The 26,014-nt window shown below is 45.8% G+C and overlaps 1 protein-coding gene across 4 annotated transcripts in view; it reads right to left on the bottom strand.

Annotated features, from left to right (window-relative positions):
• The window catches only part of ANO1 (anoctamin 1), an 852,930-nt gene that overhangs the window by 244,157 nt on the left and 582,759 nt on the right, over positions 1 to 26,014 (bottom strand). For all 4 annotated transcript variants that reach the window (XM_085643533.1, XM_085643534.1, XM_085643535.1 and 1 more), the window contains 2 exons: positions 20,453 to 20,508; positions 17,471 to 17,512 (listed from right to left, as the gene is read on the bottom strand). In XM_085643533.1, the coding sequence (XP_085499659.1) occupies positions 17,471 to 17,512; positions 20,453 to 20,508 (98 nt within the window). The remainder of the gene's footprint in view (positions 1 to 17,470; positions 17,513 to 20,452; positions 20,509 to 26,014) is intronic.

The following is a 26,014-nucleotide window of genomic DNA, read 5'->3' as shown; positions in this document are numbered from 1 at the left end:
GTGATGGGCCCGAATCCCGTCGCTTGCCACCAATGTTAGACGGCGACCTCAGAGGAGCCCGGAAAGGGGTCCTGACTACCCTGAGACCCACCCTCGAAGTACCGTAGCCGGGCACTGGCGGGAGACTCCCCAGGGGGAGGAATCTCGTATCTAGGATCGTACTTCTGGCACCACACGACACAGAGTGACCACACCGTGGGTTCTTAGAAATCAATCTTTATCAAGTAGGTTATCACTGCAAATATGTACAAGGAGAGCACGGGCTCAATGAGTCTCGAAAGGGGTAGGGGGTAGCGGGACAGTCTCTGGCAAAGGTTCAAGGCAGGGACTTATCCGGCGCACAGCTCACAATCCTCGAGCTGGGGGATACGTTGTTGTAGTGGGGGTCCGGCGGGACCGTGAGAGTCTGTCGGAGCCGCGAGTCACTCAGCGGGCTCAGGTCCAGGTTCGGAGGTCTTACGATCTTCAAGGAGCCGCGAGTCACTCAGCAGGCTCAGGTACAAGTTCGGAGGTCTTACGATCTTCAAGAAGCCGCGAGTCACTCAGCAGGGTCAGGTACAAGTTCGGAGGTCTTACGATCTTCAAGGAGCCGCGAGTCACTCAGCAGGCTCAGGTACAAGTTCGGAGGTCTTACGATCTTCAAGGAGCCGCGAGTCACTCAGCAGGCTCAGGTACAAGTTCGGAGGTCTTACGATCTTCAGGGAGCCGCGAGTCACTCAGCAGGCTCAGGTGGGTCCAAGTTCCAGGAGCCGCGACCACGTCGGCAGGCTCTCGTTGTTCCAGCGTCGAATCTGCCGGACAGACCCAGAGCACCCCTTGTTATAGGTCGACCCCTCTTTGATGTCCGGAGTCTGTGCAGGCAGGGGTCTTGTCACCTGGGGGTCGCTCGTCGGGATTTCCTGTCATTGTCTTTTGATCCTTTCAGGGCCGGGTCGGGAGGAGTCCCAGACACCCAGCAGGCATGGAGCCAGCCCTCAGGGAGGCCGGAGGGCCGATCGAAACCCATCGTCCCAGGGGAGTTCAGAGGTGCGATAGAAACTGCTCCTCCCTCTCTCATCCCCTGGAAGCGTGATGTCCTCCAGCCGGAGTGGCGCCTCTAGGCCCGGGTCGCGCTGGGGCCGGGCGGCCATCTTGGTGCATGAAGTGGGCACGCGGGCCCGGGGTGGCCGAAAGGAGAGAGGCCATGGACGGGGATGTCCGGGTCGGGTGCGTGTGTCCTGGTGGGGAGGGTCGGCTGGGCCGTGTGCTTGGGGCTGCAGGTACCAGGTTTCGGTGGTGCGGGGGCACGTAGGGCCATACTACGAGGCCGGGTCCAACATTATCCATTATCAGAAATGTGATGTGAGTCTTTAGGGGGCGCTGGACTTCGAAATAGTATAAATTACTATTCCAACTCCAGTTTACACAACAGTAGGGAAGTTGTTGGGTTAAAAATCCAGCACCAGACCAACAACATGCCCTTTACAGCAAGTCATGTAACAGCTTGTGTTCTGAAGTAATAAGTGGTAACATCGCATGCAGGGTACCAACCTCGTTGTAAAGGCTGGTCATTGTAAAGACAGCGTGGTAATTTATGTTTCCCGCATAAAGGATTTTCAGAAATTCAAGTATAACAAATACAAATCTTATGAGGGCTACTATTACGGTGACATTCTACTTGCTTAATAAATATTCTGGTATCACAATTAAGTACCAACTCATCATCACAATGAACAAAATACTGAGTGTGCCTGAGATTTACAATCTCATTTCAGACCTAGGTCGTTATATCTGAATTGAAGTAGTGCACACTGTACAAACTCTCCGTCAAGCTGGGCACGATGAGGGCAGCATCCTACTGAATCAGACATTGCAACTACCCTTAATTTGGATTCCCGAATTCAATCAATCAAATATAAATCACCTTGGGCCAGATCTACAAAGCTTTTTTGAGATAAAAAAAAGGGTCCTGATTCGCAGAATTGGTACATCTGGGACTGCAAAAAAGCTTTTTTCGGTGCGCAAGAGGCAAATTGTGATTTTGTAACAAGTTAGCAAATCGTAATTTGCGACCTAATTCCAATTTTTTTATTTGGATGGTGTGTGTTTAGGGCGTCTCTTCCAAATACAAAATCACTGTGGTATGCATTAATGTGTTGGAAAAAGGACTGCATTAAAAAATGTGAAAAAGATTGCTTTAAGCAATCACAGACATTGTGAACTGCTGACCCGAGCAGGCCACCATCCCTGTGATGGCTGGGATTCCTAGGGAATCGCAAATTGCGGCCAATCTCATTAATATTCATGTGGTAGGGATATTTGCAGTGCACTAGGAATCGCTATTTAAAAAAAATACTGTTATACAATAGGAATTGTCATTTCGAAATTCGATAAGAATTGTAATTTGGAAATCGCAATTCCTAATGTTGATACATCTGGTCCCAAATAGATCATCTTTTTGGCATTTAATCATCTTATTGTTGTTTAGTAATATATATTTTTTGTTAAAAATGAATAAGCGACTGATATAGTTCTACATCCAGGTAAGACATAAATGCGCACTCACACTTTGACATTCAATAAAAAAAGATGCCTTATAGCTCTCTCTGGTGTCATTATTTAAAAGCTGTAATAAGCGTGTTGTCCTGAGTAATTGTATGTGATGATTTGGGAGGAATAGATCTTAAAACTTTAACTCAACCCGACAAAGCAGTCCTTTACCTGACCACAAGAAAACCCAACAACAACACACAGTATAAATACAATTTAAACATAACATAAACACAGTGCTTTAAATGGGCCGGTACTCACCGGTACGGAGTACCGCCACTTTTTATTTTTCTCCCTTTGAGTACCGGAACTTTTCCTTCGCCATGGACAGTACCGGTACTCAGGGGAAAGTCAGGCAGTGCAGGCTGGATGGCACTGGAGACTGTGCTGCGCAGAAAGTGCTCTGCTCGGTTGCTGCCGAAAAAGAAGGCAGAATGGAGGGAGGGGGAGTGTATGCCTCTGAATGGAGCCGCTGCTGAGCAATCCAGCGGCGGCTCATTAGCATCACTTAAGGGCTGTTTAGGGTTGTGAATGCCCTGCGGCCCTCTCTGAATAAAAGTGAAGGGTCCAATCAGACCCTGCCCAGTCAATCACACTGTAGGTGTGGGACTCTGAGCCTATCCCCTACCCCACAAATCTAATTACAGCGTGACACCCGAGATGAATGCACCTCTCAACACGAGTCTGCGAAGGGGGTGTATTACACGCTACCCAGCATCAGATTGGGAAGGCGGACATTGGGCGATGGGATGGTGCCAAAGGGTCTCTCTGCTTTTCTTCCCTGCTCCATGTCCAGGCTAGCGCCCTGAAGCTATAGTTTGCTGGGGAAGGGGGAGAGTTAGTGAATTGGACTTGCTGTGTGCCTGTTGTTAGCACCTTCGCTCCAGTGTCTTTCAGGCCTTGATGGGGGGTTTATGTTTGCATAGGCTGTGAGGCATCTTTCCCAGATAGGAAAATTGAGAGGCTGTGAGGCATCTTTCCCAGATAGGAAAATTGAGAGGATATAATATTAGGGCCGGTCAGAGCTGCCTAACAAGGAACTATGAAAATAGGTTTGAGTCCCAGCTTCAGCTCAACATCCTGTGATTCCGGGCAAATGACTTAATTGTCCTAGACCTAAAACAAAAACTAATGTGACTTTCTGTAATGTAACCGGTGCTCATTTATTTCTGCCCTTGTGCGTCTGCTATGTTTGTGTGTTTGCCTGCATTTGTATGCCTGTTTTTGTAAGAAAAAAGTGAGAGAAAGAGAGAGAATCAAGACACTCTCAGGAGGTATTTTAAAGAAAATGTGTGGCACTTTGTGTGTACATGTCTGCTCGGCGACAAAAATTCATAAATAACGAAAAAAAGGGTGGGTGGGTGAGTGAGTGGATGGATGAGTGAGCAAGGGTGGCTGTATGGATGAATAGATGGATGGATGAGTGAAAGCATGCATGGGTGAAAGAGGGTGGGTGATTGGCTAAAAGGGCGGATGCTGGGTGGATAAGTGAAAGATTGGATAGATGAATGAAAGGGTGGATGATGGATGAGTGAAAGGTGAGATTGAGTGAAAGGGTGGATGGAATGAAAAGGTGGCTGGAATAAAAGAGTGAAAGGGTTGATGGATGGATGAGCGAATGGATTGATGGATGAGGGAAAAGGTGGATAAAGAGATGGATGAGTGAAAGGATGAATGGATAGGTTTGGAGATGGATGGATAGGTTTGGATATGAAGGGTGGATAGACGGAATGGTGAAAAACTGACTGATTGATGAAAGACTGAATAGACAATAGAATGTAAAGGTTAAATGGTGGACATCAGCAGGTAAATGGTAGGATGAAAGGATGAATGGATAGATCGATGGAAGAGACAAGAGATTTTTTCTGGGGAGGGTCATGATTGTTTGCTTCATTTGCTTGGTGCCATACGATCTTTTGTTCGAAGTGGGGGTATTTTCAGTTTCTTCCTACTCCTATGCTTAAAAATATATAGTATTGTGCCAAACAGCAATTTACAGTATGTCATTAAAAAGGTGCAACTATTGCAAAAAAAAGGAAATGTTAACATATTATCGCATTTCTCTTTCATTTTGTGTAATAAGTTAACTTGCTTTGTTTATATAAACACATTTCTCGTGTTTTGGTATGTGCTGCAACTAATATAGAAGTCGTTAAGTAGCATCATGTCTGGCCTTTAGCCCCGCCCCCTCACTACACCTGTAGCTCATTTTAATGAGTACCTGCACTTATTTTTTCCCATTTAAACCACTGCATAAACATAACACAAACAAAACACAACCAAATAAGAGCAAAACATGAACTGAGGTACAAGAAGAGTGTTCGAGGAAGTCGTCCTCGCTCCCAAAACAAGTTCTGAGCATCTTTCAGTTACAAGGATGCAAATATGACGCAATGCCTGATGTCCATGAGTCCAGCTCTATTAATAGCAAGAAAAGGGGCAGCCATCTTATCTTCGACTGCACCAGAGCGGATGTATGCTCATTTATAGAGTGTGGGAAACATCCCAACATGTGACCTCCAGACAGAAAAACAGACTTGTAACTCTCTCAAACTCTCCGCGTGCTGGTTGGAGCAGATGCTGCAGCCTCTTCTACGACCTGTGCACTGCTACCTTCTGTGGTGCTGCCCGAAGCACGCGTGGCTCTCTCGCTCTGACTTACTACAGTGATATTTCAGATTCTTACAAATGTCTGAATCTGGGCTCTTGGCGTTGCTATTGTAACAGCAGAACTCTCTAAACGCTATGATGCAAGATAGCGACAAAAGACACCTGCTATCACGGTACTTTTCAGATTCAATATTTGTTAGGTTTGTATATCACGTCCTGGACAACATTTTATTTGCTCCAATTGAAAGGACATTTCAGCATTGTCCAACCTGGCCTCCCATCTCACTCTCTGCTGATGGTACCTCTGCTCAATATTGGCTGATACCAAAACTGGGGTACTAACTCAAGATGGCTGCCTCTAAAACATTGTTGCACATACTACCAGGAAAGAAACAGCTGGAAAATGCATATCTGACAACCAACTGCAAAATTCTGTCACTAGTCTTGAGAAGAACACAAGCAAAAATATGACTTTCACAACTTGATTTGAGTGAGTCTGAGCAGTAAGTTATGTTAAGTGAGTATTTTGAATGCAAAGCCCGCTTGAGGCTACTTTAGCATACTAACATGGAAACATATTCATTCCAATGAAACTAGCTAGAGAACTATGCCACTCCACTTTCACCCACGGGGCACCAGGAAAGAAGCTGCACTGCAGCAGGACATGTGAAGATAGTGAAATGGAACGTGGAGGACACACCAGCAGTGCTTAATTTGAGCCGCTGGTTTCCGGTGCCCAGCACCGGCTCTAGTGACAGTCCACCACATGGTGGCGATGTCTGTTTAATTTTGAGATGAGCACAACAACCGTGTTAATTAAGGCAAATCGTATTGAAAATGAATAATACCAGCCTCTCATGCCATTATCATAGCGTTGTTTAGCCTGAAATAGTCTGAATTGTCACACTCACAGGAGTGCGATGGAAGTTATGTTGGTTCTGTCAGTGGCAGCGCTGGCAGGGGCAATGCATGGTGCAGCCTGCAGTGGCCTTCCAAGAAGAGCCCCGGAACTTAATTTTTACAAATGAATCACTGCACACCACCACGAAATACAGAAGTGTCTGCCTCTGTAGAACAGAGGCGGGTTTCTTAGCAGAGGCATCCGCCAATTGCCGTAGAACTGAATTAGCCCAAAGGAGCAGCGCAGGGAGGTACTGACCAGAGTTTTATTGTAGGCAACCACCTTGAATATGAGGGGGGTACAGTGAGGTTGATAGGCTTCAGTTAAGACCCGGATGCATGAAACCAGGCAAAGAAACGAAGAAAGGAGAGTGGTAAAAGATAACAATATATCACATTTTGTAGAGATATTTTTTGAAAATATAAAAATAAAAATTAAAATACCTTCCTGTTTTCTGAAGGCCTATAGGAAGGAGTTTCCCTACCTGAAAAAAATTATTTCCCCTTGGAGGAAAAAATGTTAGGTTGTGTTTGGTCGCACAGATTTTCAAGAAATCCCCCAAAAATTTGAAGTATGGAATGCTTGAGTTCATCTTAGCCACCGGTGAGTCAAAGCAAGGTTGAGGCCTGACTAGGCTTGCTTGTGTTCTGGACCAGAGTTGAGCTGACCCAGCAGATTAGACTGGACTCTTGCGAGTCAAACAGGACAAATAGTGATTTGTTTATAGCTCATCCTTGAGTGGAGTAGAATTGTGGGTAAAGGACAATGGACTGAAATGTGTCCCTGAGTGATTGCTACCCATCACATTCGTATTTCAGTGTGTGTGATACCCTAACAGCGACGGCTATGCTTAGACGTACATGTAGGAATCAAGATTTAGCTCACTGATGAGGCTCAAAAAAGCCAGACCCAGTCTGCACTTGATTGTTTCTGTCTGAAGGCACTTTATTCTGGACCGTTGCTGCTGGAGAAGGAGTAGCTCTGATTTAAATAAGGGTGGTCCCCATTTAGAGTGGTGAAAAGGGCAAAACAGCAATGGACTGGAATGCATCCCGAACAATTGCTAGTGGCTGAGACTTTTGCACACATTCCTTCCCTTAGCTTTTAGGCTTTAGTCATTTGGATTCCCAGCAGGTTTACTGCTGCGGATTGTCGAATCTGTAGATAAATGTCAAAGATATGAAGGATGAGGAGTAAAACAAAACACTTTTTGCTTTGATTTCCATTATATACTGTAGTGTGGAAGCTTCGTGGAAACTCCGCCCACTCTCTGCCCATTGGCTTTTGTCCTAAATGCTGCCTTCCGATTGGCTTTAGGCTTGTTAGTCCCTCCTCATTCATCATTTGTATCCTTCCACGGCTATTGGCCCCTTTAGTCCTGACACTATTTTCTTTTAGGTCTCGCCTAGCGTCGCAGCGCGAATGCGCTGAAATCGCTTTGCGAGACATGCAGTATATACTTTAGTGTGGAAGCTTCCCCTTTACTCCTAACACTATTTTCTTCCCTGTCGCCCCACCCCACCGCCCCCCCCTCAGTCTGTGATTTCTCACCACCCACCCCACCCCCTCCCACTCCCGTTCGTGTTTTCTTGCCTGCCGGCACTTCCGTTTTCATCTTTATTATTGCCACCTTGTAATATGCGAGTTCAAGATGCGTGTTGTACAAAAACTTCTCGTGTTTAATAAACTAGATTTTAATGTTACTCTAAATATAATAAGACTCTAGGCAACATTCGGGGTATGCATGGCAACGGACGCCTTTTAGTACACAAATGGCATTGTTGTCGGGCAGGAGGAGCGGCAGTGTTTTAACTCATGTTTAAAACGAGCACTTTTAATAACTTACTCTCAATTCAGTGCTATAATCTTGTATACTGAGGTGACGCGCTAAAGAAATGCACTTTTTTGAATTCTGAAGAGACATTATCGCACATTTACATCATGTTTACTGTATGATTAACATGCTGATCATTTTCACGGCTCGCCCACTGGCTCGTATACGCTTGGCTCGTCTCCGGCTGGCTCTACCTGTTAATTAATATATTGGCTCGCGCACGTCTCTAACAAAAAGAGATGAATGGATACATGACAGTGAGCCCGGTGGATGGTAGAGAAATAGACTGGTGCAGACAAACAGACAAAGTCAGTCTCCATTGCCTCACGTCAGATTCATTACTTTCAATAACCTGGAAATCTGCCGGCAACTCCCGTATGCCCCAACCTCATCCCCCTCACCTATTCTTAGCAGAAGCTGCAGATTGTGAGCTGTGCCCTGCTGGTGCAGAACAGCACGGCAGAGTCTGTAGAAGCGTTGGGATCCCTAGCCTCTCCGGGCGGGCACCTAAGCCTTCCGGATGCCTTCATACTCAGGACAAATGAATACATTTTGTTCTGTGCTTTATTCGCCCCTCTGTGAGCACTGTCTGGTAAATGAAGCTCTGTGTTAATAAACACATTCAGAGAGGTGCTTGTGTACAACACACAACAGCCAGAATACCGTACATTTTGAACGTGTAGTTAAATACCTGCTCATCGAGTACCTCATTGGCTGATCATTCCATGGCACCACCAAAATTATATTTGGACACATTTACTCAATTGTAAAACACTCCCTTCTATGGGTAATTTAACAACTCGGGGCTTTGGGCTTAGGTAACCTACTTTGGATGCTTTGTAAAAGAGTAAATACAAAATGTAATGCAATGAAACTAAGCAACCAGAACTGTCTAAAACACTGTGAAAACCGACACGCATTCTAAAATTTTGTTAGTTAATATCGATTTTCTCATAGATGTGAGTAAAGTACTCTTAATATCTCAATGAAATCTGCACACTTTTAACTAATAGCACTGGGCGACGTTTGACAACTAGGCAATGAATACATTTTCATGTACCCACGATTCCCCCTGCCCCCGCCCCCTTGGGAAACTTCATTGCTTCCCAGTGTTTGGGGGATCACCAAGACTCAGGAGAGTGAGTCAAAAAGTCTAGAAAATGAAAGAGAAGCCGGGATTTGGATTCACATGCTCCGATCGCGTTGGTTAGTCTGTAAGCACTACTTTTAATAATGAATTTCACATCAGTAAAGCACCACGGTGTGCATGTGTGGCGAAACTTCATCCATGAGGTACGTGCCAAGCAATTTTTGTCACAATCCACACTTTGCGTCTTCTTCAATATATTTATTACCAAGTGCAGGACCTTTCCAAGGGATTTTGCACACTACATACATTCACTCCAAAAATATACCGTGTAGGTAAAAGACATTGCCATTTACAATGTCAATAGCTCTAACTCACAAAAGCGAGACCTATTTTCATTGCAAATTCTTGTTAAATTCCCTGGTAGCCGTAAAATCGTAGAAGTAAAAAAGTGATGTAGACATTTCTGAATTACACAAAACGACTTTCTTCAAAGGGGCTCTTTGCCGCTATATATTACCTCTCAGAGTAAGGACATTTGTCTCGCTGTGCCTTTCTTTCCACTGGCACTGATGCCAATCATTGGCCGGGTGCTGCTGTCTAGGGTCTTTTAGGGATATTTACTTCCAATGTTCTTGATCTTGGTACTAATGGACCGTGACTCTTGAGGCTTCTAAAGGCACATTTTTCTTTAACCCAATTACTCCCCCCTTTGCTATGCTATAGAGTCCGTCGGGTTGTCCAGAATCATTTGCACAATCCTCTTTACAAACCCGGCTCCACTCTTTAATTCCTAACATTCTTTCTGTAAATTGGGAAAGCAACAAAAGGAGGTTTCGCAGCACAATTGACCTCGTGCATTCCAGCGCTCGGAAGGAGTTACACGGCCATTGTTGATGGAATGAATCACCGTAGGGCAGCGCATGTGCTTGTTTTACACTCACAACAATGTCAAAATATTTGAGTTTTTGAAAGGAGATGCGGTTATTACACAAGAATGTGTAGCTGGAAGGGACTTGGAAGACATGACACTGACATTGGCTCTGTGTAAACACCTCGTTACTGCGGCATGCGGCTCCCCGTCTGCAGAGACCCACGGCTGACATCAGAGCAGTGAGAAACTAAACTAGCCTGTCTCCTACTCTGACATCACGGCAGCTAGTAACTGGGCTTCTATATAATGTCTTTCTACATAACATATACATATAGATACATGGTAGAAGACGATAATGATTACCTGGTCCATCGATTGGCTCATTTCCCTGCTTGACTAATGATTCTGCTTGGGGCCTCCTTTTTTTTGTGCATCTTTTTATATAGCGCAAACTCGACCCGAAGGTATTGGAGCGCTGTACATGAGCGCTATTTACATTGTAAATTGTAAATTGATACTTGTATAGCGCACTACTCACCCGCAAGGGTCTCAAGGCGCTTGTACGAATACCGCTGTGGAACCCATCCTGGCTTTCCCTGCGAGGCGTCCACTCCTGGGCACTCCCAAGGTGGAGGCCAGGCATCCTTAGCGTTGTGGAGATTAAGCAAGCTATTGCCCAGAGTTGCAGAGTGGGACTCCATGATTGGAATAGGCACCGAGGCAAGAATTATCAGGTCCATGGAATTTTTGAGCCCAAGACCCGCCGAGGCGGGGAATTGAACCCTGGTCCCGGGCTAGACCTCTGCATCAGGGTCTGCCGCTCTAATCATTGAGCCACACTTCTCTACATATTACAGGCACCGTGGTGTTTCGTCGGGGGCAGTGTTTACCAGGTGTCCTGTTACTTCCCTATTCCGATTTCTGCACCTTCTAATTGGGATAACACATGTGAGCCCATTACTACCTGCAGAATTCTGAGTACGGCACTGATCCATACATGTTACACCATGCCTTACCTGCCGAAATGAGAGTTTGAAAGTATGGTATTCTCAAACCAGTTCTGGACTTATTCATGCCCAAATCATGATTACCGTGGCCTTTACAACCAGCCTCCATCTTTGCCAATGTTTTAAGAATGTCAATATTCACCTGCCTCTGTCTCAAGTCTTTATTGAAGGGCTACCTTTTGTGGTCTGCTGTCACAAAACACTGTTCCGTATTTAATTATACTGTTTTTGTGAAGAGTACAAACCACCTGGTCCAAATCACCACCACTCTGAATCAGATAAATTGGCCCGGGGGAACAGTTACAATATAGCCTTTCGCCGTGAATTAGGGTATGCAGCTGAAGAAACACTGATAAGCAATCATTTAAAAAGGTTTGGAAAACACTGAGAAAAACGAATGACATCCAATAAAAATAAACATTGAAAAAAGGACATACAAATCATGGTGGCATCACCTATCCCGGACTCCAGGTCTGGTGGGTAGGGTGTACATCTTCCGCCGGTGGTAGTGCTTGCTTTCTCTAAACCCCAAGCATTACAACCCCTGCACAGCGCCACCCTCTCCTTTAGTAGGAACCCACCTACTCACCTCCAGAGCCAGACTAGTGACTAGGAGTCTCCTGCGAGTTACACTGAGCATACTGGGCCCCACATGACTGTATAAGTAGAGTTACTTGTCCGCCTCTTACCTTGTACCGCTTCTGTTACCCCTGAGAGTGACGACAAAAAGAACGTTTTTTCACGATCATTAAACCCTTGTAATGCCCGGCGAGGAGTAGTCAATAAAATAATGTTTGTTAAGCCTTGTGTTCCCCTGGAAATAGTGAAAAAGAAGTGTTTGCTCACAGTCACTAACCCTTCCGATACCCCATGGAGTAGAGACTAACGAATGTTTGCCATTGCTCTTTGGTTTATTTATGCGGAAACAGTATCTTTTATACTACCAGTTGTTAGGATTGGGCCTCTCTTGCTGTCTTTCAGGTGTCTTGCCAGGTCCATTTTCTATCCTTTCGCCCCACAGAAGTTCTGATCCTCAGCAAGAGGCACAGGCACCTTTAAAGACACTTTCCACATCTGTGCCAGGGGCCAGACACAAACACCCCTGGATGCACTCAGCATCATCACCACTATTTCATTCTTATCTCTGGCTCATGTCAACCCTACCCTTGCTAGGTCTGTCACCCCTATTTCATTCTTATCTCTGGCTCATGCCAACCCTACTCTTGCTAGGTCAGTCACCCCTATTTCATTCTTATCTCTGGCTCATGCCAACCCTACCCTTGCTAGGTCTGTCACCCCTATTTCATTCTTATCTCTGGCTCATGCCAACCCTACTCTTGCTAGGTCAGTTACCCCTATTTCATTCTTATCTCTGGCTCATGCCAACCCTACTCTTGCTAGGTCAGTCACCCCTATTTCATTCTTATCTCTGGCTCATGCCAACCCTACTCTTGCTAGGTCAGTCACCCCTATTTCATTCTTTTCTCTGGCTCATGTCAACCCTACTCTTGCTAGGTCAGTCACCCCTATTTCATTTCTATCTCTGGCTCATGCCAGCCCTACTCTTGCTAGGTCAGTCACCCCTATTTAATTCTTATCTCTGGCTCATGTGAACCCTACTCTTGCTAGGTCAGTCACCCCTATTTCATTCTTATCTCTGGCTTATGTCAGCCCTATTCTTGCTAGGTCAGTCACCCCTATTTAATTCCTTTTGCTGGCTCATGTCAACCCCACTCTTGCAAGGTCAGTCACCCCTATTTCATTCTTATCTCTGGCTCATGTCAACCCTACTCTTGCTAGGTCAGTCACCCCTATTTCATTCTTATCCCTGGCTCATGTCAACCCTACTCTTGCTAGGTCAGTCACCCCTATTTCATTCTTATCCCTGGCTCATCTCAACCCTACTCTTGCTAGGTCAGTCACCCCTATTTCATTCTTATCCCTGGCTTATCTCAACCCTACTCTTGCTAGGTCAGGCACCCCTATACCTTCTTGCCCCTGGATCATGTCACTCTAACCCTTGATAGGTCAGACACCCCTATATCTTTCTTAGCCCTGGCTTGTGTCACCCCCACCCTTGCTAGGTCAGACACCCCTATATCTTCTTGTCCCTGGGTCATGTCACCCTAACTTTGATAGGTCAGACACCCCTATATCTTTCTTAGCCCTGGCTCATGTCACCCCACCCTTGCTAGGTCTGTCACCTCCTGTTAGGCCAGTGCGAGGGAAGTCCTAATGAACCAGCAGTTTTCCCAATGGCCCCCACAATCCCATGGTTACTGGTACAGCGCTCTTCGGCCCCTCTGTCTCACTCATGCAGGTTCTTCCTTTCTGCCTTTGTGGCGGTTTTTCCATTCTTCTCTCCCTCTGTCATTCTGTTTTTCGATTTTTCCTCTCTTGCTATTTGAAAATATCTGATGCAGACAAATGAGTGCTGGTGGCCCCCACCAGCAACCAATGGCTCAAACTAAACACTGGCTTTTTTTCTTTTTTCTAGGTGGGCAGATGAGGAGTGCTGGAAATCCTCTCTTTATAGTGGTTTTTCGCTTGTTTTCCCTGCCACCACGGATATTGACTCCTTAATGGATCACTTCGTGAAGAGAGCCGATATCATGTGTCACACGGTGGCACCGTGCGAGTTTGCGGATCTGACAGTAGGTTCTAGGCGCTTTAGGTAGAAGAGCGGGTTGGAGTCCTGCTTTCTGTGGAGTCCTGTGTATGACCACTGGGCCCCTAGGATGATTCAAGGTTTACTGCAATGATAAGAACATGATTTCAAGACTTAAGGCCTGATTTAGATCTCAGCGGACGAGGTACTCCGTCACAACGGTGACGGATAGCCCATCTGCAGAAATATATATCCCGTAGAATATAATGGGATTTATGTTTCGGGGGACGGTATACGCAGAGAAAAAGCTTGTGTTTGGTAAGTAATCTTCCTCCTCCACCGTGGTACAGCGGTTCCAAACAAAGGAAAGCAAACATGTCCCTGCCAGGGGAGCGGGCACCCATGCCAGGATGCAATATAACCATATCATTTTAGCATTTAGGACTGAGTGTTTCCTGCCAATTTAATCATGATTATTTTGGCAAAAACATTTGAGCAACTTTCATTAAGCCGTCATAAAAACATACGACTTTCAAAAACGTCATCACACCAGAGACGGTGCCAAAAAAAGGGCCTGTAACTGGTTTTTCCAGAATTCTTTGTCTTTCTTAAGCCGCTAAAGGCCTTTTAATTTTCAGAAAAAACTTTAACACGCTCTTCTCTACAACAATTAGTAGCTGTGCACCTCACTGCTAGTGGGATACTTCAGGCTCAAAAGGTATAATTACCGTCTCCTTGGTGTGCATAAGTTATGGGAAATAGCAGGAAGTGTGGGCCTGTGGCCAGAAATGACGGTGTGCAGCAGTCAAGTTCAGAGTGAAGGATCAAGAGGGCATAAACCCTGAGGAACAGTGCATTCTGGGAAGGTGAACTGCAAGAGCCACAAACAGGAGAGGGGTATCGAGGTTAGCGTACTGGACGAGACTGTGCGCTGTTATTCCTCATTCTGCTGCTATGAGGCTGACCAGCTCTGGGTTGCACACACGCGTGAGAGTGGTACTGACCTGATGAAGTTTAAACAGCATACAAGTACCACGAAAGAGACCTACCACCTGATGAAAAAGGGCAATCACAGAGAAACAAGTGTCCACGTGTGCACACAAGGACCGGCCCTGGATACACCCACTGATGAGGAACACCTTTCACTTGTGAGTTACAGAAATACGAAGGACTATGCATTGGGCAACTGTGGCTGAGATGTCAGCAGTGAGCTCCCACCCCACCCGCATTGTATATATGTGTTTAGCACAACTTGAATATCGTTGATTTGCTGCATCTCTTAGTGTGCATTATCAGTCCACAATCTCAGCTATAATTTCAATATTTTTTCCTACTCAATAGGATTGAGGAATTTTCCTGCTATCAAAAAGGCACAAAATAAATTCTATTCTAAAGGAATCCTGATAATGCTATAACCCTAGAACAAGTATAACTCGTTCTAATGGAGAACTATTTTCGTCAAGCTAAGTTTAATATAGAAATCTTAGAAAGATAGCTATGGATGGGTAATCGTGTTAAATGATTATTCGCTTTGCACGCCATGTACTAATATACAACACTATTTCACATTGAGAGTTTTATTTCACCATTCACGGAAATGCCTGTCCCCAACACTTGTACTTCACAAAGACCAGAATCCACCTGGATAGGAAATGGAGTTTACAGAGAGGGTTATTCCTGTCAGTGTAGTTCCCTGTTCTCTGGCCAAAGCTTGATTCAGTCATAAATACAGGAGATGGGGAAGCCAATTCCATTGCGGAAGATGTGAAGAAAGTTTACGCTATTGCTTCCCTTCTGGGTTGGCTGGATCCCGAAGAAGACGCATGCGAGAGGAACTGCGCCTGCTGTTATGACAGGTAGCCCTGCACTTCATCAGGTGTGCGGAAACATGTCCACCTCGCAACATAAATCGCAGACGTATAAAAGTGAGCTGGCTTATGCAAACCATTAACAGGACATTAAGACACTGACGGAGAGTTTGTGGAGTGATGAGAAAGAGTCATGATACAAGGGATTGAAAAAATCTCCCCACACTTACACCATAAGGAAAGCCTGCATGTCTATCCTATGCACAGTATTGTACTTCAGCCTACTGTGAGACCCGCTGTCCCAGTAGCAGGTGATAACAGAATGCAAAGCATCTTTTGCAATGGCTTCAAAATTATCGAAACCTTTAGCTAGCATAAATATCTTCCTACAAACCTATTGACCTGTGCCTAAAACAATTAGTACACTTTTCCCACCAGATATTGTAGTCGGAATAATACATCAACTCCTAAAATAGAAAATAAATTAATTGGTGGTTGCATGGTATTCCACTGTATTTACACTTATATAGTTCTTCATACCGCTGATACTTATGTAACATTGAGATTTTGACAGTATATATTTTGTCAAAATATATTTGTGCAGTCTATATGTTAACCTAGGACCCACTGTTCCACAGTAGTGAAAATTAAACTTTCAATGTGTTTTAGTTTTAGGCCTCAATCAGTGGTGTCCAATACTGACCATGAAGGTGGGATCCATGGCAGAAATTTGTAGGATAACACATGACTATGTAATTGCCTCCCATTTATATTAATTGTAAGCACATTCACACCGGGAGGATATCTGAAAAATTAAATAACAAAGGGGAGAGTGAGAAGAGGGGCGGCTCGTTCACCCACCCAACCTAACATTTCAAACAAAGCAGCGCCAGCACTGCTACCGAATGTCCAAAGGATGCACCGCACACAGATTTAGTATTTTTTTTAAAGACCCCCTCACGCACCAACCTAGTTGATGGCATGCCTCCTGATAGGGGTCCTACCCGAGCTCCCTAGCGCGTGAAGGGTGTGCTTCAACGGCTGATGATATTTGGCTTGGCCTTGCTGCCAATTGAGCCAGAACCCTTCTTGGTTTTCAACGGCTGGTTACAGCAGAGATAGGTTTTTTGGGGGGGTCATTCTTTATTCTCCAGTAGGGAGATAAGCAAGTGGATTAAAATTGCCTTCTGGGTTACCTAGCTGTCGTGGTGTATATTTTAATAATGGCACTCTTAGACAAGGTAAAATCAGTGGGGGATGTGAAGTGAGGAATTAGTTACCACTCACATCCCATGAAAAGGTCTGCATGTTTCAGCCATAATGTCAAAGCCTCCTAAGGGGGTCGGTATGGCTTTTTTCAGGACCATATACGCATGCGCGCTAAAGCATGCAAATAAACTCCAGCGCGTCACTTACGTATTTTTTAGGGTTACTCCATTTGATATGTTGTCAGGAGGCAGGTATTTACTATCTGGATACTTTGAGCACAGCGAGCCCTGTAGTCAAGCATACGACAAAGGTGGTCGCACGTGTCCGCACCTGCCTTGAGGCATCAGAGCTCCACGTGAACACCTTGGCTGAAAATCAAAGGCGTAGACCCAGTCATACGCACAGCGGAGGATATGCGTCATTTACAAGATGACTGACTGATAATTTAGAGATACCCCGCAGTGCAGCACCTCTACCGATGGCTGTAAGTATGGTGAGCAGGCACCAACCATATTTATTTCACCGGCGTTACAACATTTTTTGTTTTCCAAAGAATGTGCTTCTTAAAAACAAAAAAGCATTGGCCCAGGTGTGCAGGGAGTCTGATTTGCATGGCGATCCGCGACAGGTGAAATCTGGAGTCTGTCGGCCTTTATGAAATACCCTTCCACACTATGAATGTAGGCATTAGCAAGAAACCCATGTCTATCCTCTTTCCAACCCAGTGGCTCCTGTGGAAGGCACCACTGGCTTTATCATTAGGTACCTTAAAGTGAAAAAACACACTCTACCTAGCCCATCCCATGGGAACATGGGTGCAGCCTGTAAAATCCGGCTTGACTCACAAGTAATTCATTGACTAGCTATTCAAACAAATCAAATTTTTGCACAAGTCATTGGTGCAGAATTCCACTGCACATTTGCAATGTTTATGTTAGCTGACCTTCATGTCAATATTTTTTGTTGAAATCACATTTATGAATCAAAGGAACCATAAACTTACTTTTCGGTCATTCATTTCACTGCCTTCTCCTTCATAGTCTCCCTGAAAGAAAAAGTCGGAGAAGTCATAAAAAGCTGTGCAAACACCGGCAACTCAAAATGTCTTAGCAAGTTATTACCATCAACCTAGAGTAATCTGTAAAAAGATACATTTCTCATTACCAGTTGTGTCCTACAGTGAAAAGGTTTCATAAACCCATCTTCAATATGCAAAGCACCAGGGCAGGGGCACAACACCAATGTTGGATTAACGTCCAACACGAGAGTCAGAAAGTGCCATTAGTACCGGCGTGGGGAGAGTGAAGTAACGAGTGACACCATGATAGGCGTCACTAAACACTGAAGAAAAATCAGCGCCATCTTGTGCAATCGCGACAGTCTTGAGTGACATCTCCATAGATATAACTTTCTGCACATCCTAGATTTGTAAATCAGGATTATAATTGTGTGCAAGCAGGTTTCACCTTTCATGCACACCAGTGGGGTAATGAAACTCAAGTGGGTCCCCATGCAAAGTACATGGAGGGGGTGGGGGGGCGCGCTCCAGGCCCAGTCAGGAGCCCTCAGGCCAAACACCCTGCCACCTGTGCACAGTGCCAGAAGGGGCCCCATGGACATCGTGGCCCCTAGCACCGTGGGTGCTAATGTAACGCCACTGATGTACACCTGTGACACTACTAACACGAGTGCTTTGAGCAGTACAAAAAAGAAAAAGAAAATGATAAGACATAATTATCATTTTTATTTTTATATGTGGGACTCGGAGCCAGGTCAGGACTGGCTTTCCAGAGCAGAGTGAAACGTGGTTTGCACTCCCTAAGTGCGCATAACTGTTTGGACAGCCCTCTTGGGATTGCACAGCCCGGTGGAGAACATGCCCAGGCTCCCAGGCACAGCGCCGCCCAGACTAATCACGACACGGCTCATGCTAACCAGGCTGCGTATCGATGGGCCTTGCTGTGCAGAGCTAATAAAAACACATCAAGATACTACCCTAGAAGATAAGCCGGGGTATGAATTAGGTATTATCAGACCTCTCGACACACCTCCCACAGTAACTCATTGACCTTGGAGAGCAGCCATCTTTCTTGGCTATAGCCTACATGACGTGTAGATAGTTTTGAGCACCACCCTTCACCTGTGGGAACCAAATAAGAGAATGGACACACATGTAGCGACAGAGCAGTCACGATTATGTTTCCATGGGCAATGCTTAGAACTTCCGGTGAGGCTAATAAATGAAACAAGGTGACGGCTCTAATCCTTGCATATCTTTCAGCTTATAGCTTTGCCCATACCCTCTACTCTCTAGCTGAGTGATGATTGTCCTCGGCCTCCTCTCATCCTTCTAACTGGTTATCCCAAACCCAGCCCCTGGAGAGACTGACATGCCTCCGGGGGTAGGGGAGTGACAAGACACGGCTCGGCCTCTTCATGATGCATCTATGATTGCCGCATGTGATCTGTCACACGTGCATGCTAAGCGGCGATGGAATCTCTTGAGTCTTTGTCAGCCTCATTAGGGGAACGGGTCAGTGTCTTCCACCAGCTCGGGCCTACGAAGGCTCCATTGCCACCCTACTGCCATCCTGCTTGGCCACCGTGCCTGTTGGAACCAAGCAGTGAGGGCATTTGCATCACAGTTTGAATAAACCAGAATGATGGCCGAGCTCTGGAAGGTCCACTCATGTTGTGGCATTGTCACCCACTGCTCCATCTTGTCACTGCTTCTCCAGAATGGATGTCATTGCCTGGCAGAGGGAAGCTGACGATAAACCTCAAATGTTTCTCAATCGATGCTAAGGCTTGACAGAATTCTTCTGGAAGGGTGATGCTATTGTGGTGAGCCAAACAAGCGACTGTTTTGGAAGGATCGAGCCCAACATGAACACTTTCAGCAAAATATTACATTTTACATACATGGTATACGAAAGTTTTTCTTTAACCATTTCATCAACGTATATCTTGTTTCTTCCAAAATGTTGTCACTATGGTATCTCTCATATCGTTGTTTGTAGTATTTTACTTTAGTTGCTTTTGCATAATTCATGTTTTTTTTCTCAATGTGTCTGAGCAGGTGACACTTTATTTCCTTACTGCTTGAATTTTTATGCATTTAATTCTTTCTCATTTTGTTGTCTGCTTAACAGTGTAAGCTTCCAATTCTTTAAAATGTACATAGAGTGCGCTTTGGTTCCACCCAGGAGACTAGTATGCTCACACCTCATGCCGCTGGCTATCAGGTGTATCATTCCACCTCGCAAAAAAGTGCTTAGACTGGAAAGCAAAAGGGTCTGTTTTACATCTGAAAGGTACTCTTAATCATCACACTTTTTGTCATATTCCGTTCTTTGTCTCCTGTATAGTTTTTACACAGAAAGCAATTATTTTTGCTGCTTTTCTTCGGCATTGGCAAAAGCAGTTGGACAGGCAACACATGTACAAGGGGCTTTACCAAACATGCAGTTTTATAACAATGCCCACTGGCTGAAGAAGGCCTTATTTAGGGAAAGAGGATCTGGGAAACCAGACATGGGCTTCAACAAAGCAAATGAGCCCACAAAGTCTGCCAGACTCCTCAAGTGGAAGGTCTTAGCGAATGGCAACAAACATGGCGTACTAGGGAGACAAACAGAAGTTGTGAAGTTGTGCATGCTGTGACGGCATCTCAAAGGCTTCAGGCAAACAGGGGCTCAGCTTCCAATCTGCAGCAGGTGCAGTGGCGCCTAGGCTCAGGCGACTGAGGGGCACCCTGAACTCTGAATATTGCTGCATTTCACAGATCAAACAGCGGCACGGGGCCCATTTCCTCCCTTGCAGTAGGGCCAATGACACAGTAGCAAGGCCACTGACGCAACTGGTGTTTGCAAGCGGTGTAAGGGGGCAGAACTTGGAAGCGGAGATTGCCAGGGCCTGGAGATGGGCCAGTTGTTCGCTCGGGATCTGTTTGCAGAATTGTGACAAAAATGCCAAGAATACTTACGTCGTGCAGGGGATAAGCCGCGCTGTAGACTCCGTTGGCAAGCAGGCTGGTAATCCCTTGAAAAGAGAACAGAGCACAGGTTATAATAATGCTTAGCATAAACCCATCCACCAATTATAACCAGATGTGCAGGCTCTGAGCTCGGTGGTGACAACGTAATTCCGGAAGGGCTGGACCCATGCCAGGTTTTCAAGATAATCACTGAACAAATTATCTTGGTTTCGATTTATTGTCTGGGACACAAAATGGCCGCAGGCACCAAATAAAAGTGCCCACATTAGTGAATTAGTGAAAAAGTGGTCTATGTTTGTAAATTGGTGCCGTTTTGCACTTGTAAAGGCACCATGTTTAAGTGTTTTGGGATGTACGGAGGATTGCATAGACATGAGCCTAACACAATGTTTGTTTTAATATGAGGGAAAACAGTAAAAACGTGCCCAGCAGACCATAAACCAGGCACACAAACAGCCAAAAAACAGGCCCACACACTGACTTGTCAGTCCAACCCGTCGGGTACTGCCCGATTCCCTATGGGCCAGTCCAACACAGTTGTGTATACATTTATTTTTAAGTCCATAGCATGAATAACTTCCATGGATTCGGCCCACTTGACCTATGCTGGACACCCCTGATTAACTTCGATTCATGTGAAGAGCACTTGTTCATTGCTTCAGTGTGTTTGGTACAAGGCTGTTGTAGAGCGTCATGGGAGGGTCCATGCTGCCCGCATGCAGGGGTGGCCAGGCAAACCCCCCTGTGGTATGTATTATTATGGATTGTTCGGTTAACAATAAAGGTGCCCGGGCCGGAAGGGAGTGAAGGCAGATGCCGGCAGCGCTAAGCCACTAATTATTCATGCGACGCCAGTGGGTAATTACCTTAGGTTGGATGTCTGGCCCCTGGGATCCTCATCCAGAGGCCCAGACATCACTGCTGTCACCGGGAAGCCCTTAGAAGGCTTGCCCAATCTGGCCTAGGATAATTTAGTGCTTAATATGTGCCTGGGGCGGCTGGTGATAGGCACCTGAACTAATTTGGGCCCGGGGAAGTGTGTGTGTGGGGGGGAGGACGTATTTTTCAAAGAGAGAAAGCCAGAAAAGAGATTCCGAAACAGGAAGTGAAAATAAGAAAACTGTGACAGAAAGAGAAAGGAGATTAAAAAAAGAGCTCGGAAAAGCAGGATTAAAGTGACAGGAAGGACAGCCTTGGTATTTCACCTCCACGCCACTCGACGGGACCTCCAGCGGGCTCCTAAGGTAAACTTTCGGCCGCTGAATAGATTGCTTTGCACCTGTATTCATGGTCGGATGTAGCCAGGTTCTCAGGGTGAGCTGCTGAGGAGCAGGGAGCGGGTGTTGATTTCTGCAGCAGAGAAGCATCACCTCTAACCGGAACGTGGCTGAGCAGAGGGGCGCAGTGACCCAGGAGGGCCACACCTGAGGTTCACCCAGCAGTGCATTTAGAGTGCACTTTATCTCTCTGTTTGTTTCACACAGAAAACAACCACACAATACAAAAGTAGGAACAAGCAATCTGCATTTACATTTCACACCCAGCCTACCTATAAATGACAGCATGGGCATCCGCAATTGCGGAAGAGCGTCGCTCTACTGGCTCAGAGCCAGCCGCTAAAACCAAATAACATTTTCTTATTCATTTTTCATTGTTTTGTTTATTTTAAAGCAGCTGGGACAGGCAGCGTGTAACAGGTGGGGCGGGGCCGGGGCATGGGAGGGTCTTGGAGTGCTAAGAGCACTCAATAAGTGCGCATATGTGTTTGGCCATCCATCTCACGCCTACCAAATACACACATGCACACTTAGGTTTTTCTAACCCGGTACCATTGAGCTGCCTTGCTGGAAAAAAAACCCTAGACTCCGTGACCCGAGCGGAGCGGAGCGCCTATCCAGCCCGCTCAGTCCAATCCCCGTGCTGATTGGACAGGGAGTCTAATGTGGCCACAGTGCCTGCTGGGACAAGGAAGAGGAAACACCAGGTGCGACAAGGGATGCAGCTGGCAACTTTAGGTGCTTTTCCCCCCTTTTTTAAGTTATTAAACTCCGCCCCCCCCCCCCACGTTCACCCTCCCCCGCGTCCCCACCACACCACATGAGTATGTGGTGGCTGCAACTGAATCACAGCCATGTTTAATGAGCCTTAGTGCAGACCACAGCAGCACTTTACAATGCTGTACAAGGAAGAAACACACAATGCGAACAGACAACCAAAAACGTTGTTTTACGTTTCTGGTTTCTTTAGGTATTTCAGCGATCACTTTCTTTCGGCACAGCTGGTGTACGTAATACTACTGCTGGCACCTCCTTATGCGTTTGCAAGAACTACTGTTGCTAAAGCACTCCCTCATTAAACGTTGTGGATGATTTTAGGGCCCCTGGATGGAACACATTTGAATTTTATTACCAATTTGTAGCCCAAGTCGTGCTAAACCAAAATAAATCATATGTTAAATTTGAACAAAAACAATTGAAATATGTCTTGATTAGGACCCCACAAACCCCGCAGATGACAATGGTTTTAAGAGACAGACAGTTCTGAATTTCAGCCAGTGGTAGCTGGTGGGGTTGTGAAGACTTGCGGAAAGGTTTTGTTTTTCATAAATAGAACTTTAGACAGCGCTGGACATCTAGTGAGTGGAGAGCTCAGTGAGTTGGTTGAGGAAAAAATCTTTTAAGAATTAGCAGCTCATTCAAATGAAAGTCTGATGGCACCTTGGGTATGAATTTCAGATTAGTTCTGAGTACAATCCAGTCCTCCTTAAACTGCAAGAAAGATTCCTGTATAGTGAGAGCCTGTATCTCCCCAACTCTCCTGGCCGAAGGGAGTGCTATGAGAAGAGCTACCTTCCACAATAGGAATTTGAGATCCGCCCTGTGAATGGGTTCGAAGGTCTGCTTCATTAATTGAGATAATACAATGTTCAGCTGCCAGAGAGGTGGTGGAGGCTTAATTGGAGGAAAGGTTCACAATAACGGTGATGGATTAAACCCAGATCAGTTGACTGGGGGCGAGTGCTTGCAATGTTCAACACTCCGTCCATCATTTCCTTTGGTTTTGCCTCACAATAACCCCTTCATGAATTGTTTGGTGATTCTTTCAGACCACAACGATGGTCCAGAGGAAGTTCTTCTGTAACGTGATATAGCGGCTAGATGCACTTTTGATGAATGTTAGCATCCTGGCACCATAGACAGAACCTTTTCCATTTCATCCTCTATGTTTTGTTTGTACTCTCTTCTCTGGCCTTTGACAAGCTATCTTTGCATTCTGATGAAATATTTAAATGTTGAAATTCACAGTTTTCAAGAGCCAAGCCGCTAAACGTAGATATTTCAAATCTGGATGAAGTACTTGTCCCTGGGACATCGTCAAGGGCGAAGGTATCGGTTGAAGGAGAATCGGGTGAGCCTCCGACAGTAGAAGAAGCTCCTTGAACCAGTGTTGTCTGGGCCACCATGGGGCTATCAGGATCATTTTGCACAGTTCCCTCTTGATCTTTGTAAGAATGCGTGGCAGGAGGGGAATCGGACGAAAGGAGTAGGCAAAGACGCCTGACCATGCCTTCAAAAACGCATTCCCCCAAGATCCCCGTTGGTGTAGCCAACTTGCGAAGAACCACAATTTTTTGTTCTGAGTTGTTTTGAAGGGGTCCACTGTCGGCTCTCCCCATCATAGGAAGATGCCTTCTAGGATATCCTGATTGATCTCCCACTCATAGCAGGTTGATTTGAGCTTGCTCAGAGTGTCCGCCTTGAGATTCTGATCCCCCGGAAGATGTTCCGCTTTTAGGGATATTCCATTTTGAACAGCCCACTCCCAAATTTTTTGGGCTTCCTGAGACAGGAAGAGTGATCTTGTACTGCCCTGTTTGTTTGGATAATGCATTGCTGTTGTGTTGTATGTCCTGATTAGTACAGCCGATCCTTGTATTCTCGGCAGGAAAGCCAGCAATGCTAATCCGGCTGCCCTGAGTTCTAGTAAATTGATGTGAAGTTGCTGTTCCTGTAACTTCCAACGACCACTGACCTGGAGGTCTTGCAGAAAAGCCCCCCAACCTTCTAGGGATGCATCGGTGGTAATAACCAGCAGAGCTGGATCGGTAAGGAAGGAAAGGCCGACTGAGATATTTCGTTGTTGGGTCCACCACACTACTGCTTGAACCATGGTCGGTGTGATTTTTACAATATCGTCGATGGATCCCTCTGATTGACGCCATTGCCGATCTAGTTGTTCCTGCAACGGGCGCATTCTCAATCGGCAGAAAGGAGCGAGGGGGATGCAAGAGGATATTGTTCCTAGTAGTGACTTGTAACAGCGTACTGAAAGACACTTTCTTTTTGCAAATGCCTGGGATAGAGAGATTAGCCTCTGTTGTCTTTCCTTGTTTACGGTGGTGTCTAGAATCGCCCCCAAGAATGTGATTTTCCTTGCAGGATGGAGGGATGACTTGTCCGTGTACAGAGTCAGGCCCAGCTCGGCAAACAATTCTATACATGCCACTGTTGACAACTGAGCCGATGCTTGGGAAGGCGCTTTAATTAACCAGTCGTCCAGGTAAGGAAACACCTGGTGTTTTTGTTTCCTTAGAAAAGCCGCCACTGGAGCCAGACATTTGGTGAAAATTCTTGGGGCTGATTTGAGGCCGAACGGCAGTACCTTGAACCGGTAATGAAAATACTGCCTGTGGGAAGGATGAATGGGGATGTGGAAATATGCATCCTGCAGGTCTAAGGTGGTCATGTGATCCTCTGGGTTTAAGAGTAGCAGAATGTCTTTGAGGGAAACCATCCGGAAAGATTGCTTTTTGAGATAAGTGTTTAGAGTTCTCAGGTCCAGAATAGGACGTCATTGGAGAACATTATTTTGGACTAGGAAAAAACGGGAATAAAATCCTCTTCCTCTCTGGGGGATTGGCACCGGTTCTATTGCTCCCTTTCAGAGCATTGCTTGAATCTCCAAGCGCATCGAATATAGATGTTTGACCTCTTGACGTGTCGGAGGAGTAGAAGGGGGAATTTGAAGGAACTCTAGAGTATGTCAAAATTGTATTAGATTGAGGACCCATCAGTCTGTAGTTATTTTTGGCCAATGATGAACATGATAAAAAATTCTTCCACCCAGGGGAACTTGTGGAGAGGGAGGGAGAAATTTAGCTGGGCTGTCATAGTCTTAGCGAGTTGTCCTTTCCTTGACGACCTCCTCTTCCGCTAGGGGCAGATTTTGTATAGCCCCCTGCCTGTCGTTGTCGGTACGGCTGAGAAGATGTCGAGTAGGAGGTGTTTCTGTTCTGTTGATATCCCCCTCTATATGATATTTGACCTCTTCCCCTAGCTCCTTGAAAGGACACCTTCCTGTACTGCAGTGTCCCCAGGGCCTTTGCGGTATCTGTATCCTTCTTGATACTTTGTAGCGCATCATCCACATGTTTCCCAAACAAGGCTTCCCCATCGAAGGGAAGGTCCAAGATCTTATTTTGGACCGCCGGCCTAAAAGCTGTTGCTCTCAGCCATCCTTGACAGCGCAACACTGCCGCCCCTCCAAGTG

Source organism: Triturus cristatus, chromosome 3_1 (assembly GCF_964204655.1).
Source record: "Triturus cristatus chromosome 3_1, aTriCri1.1, whole genome shotgun sequence".
In the NCBI taxonomy this organism is placed as follows: Eukaryota; Metazoa; Chordata; class Amphibia; order Caudata; family Salamandridae; genus Triturus; species Triturus cristatus.
This window is presented reverse-complemented; position numbering and strand designations above follow the sequence as displayed.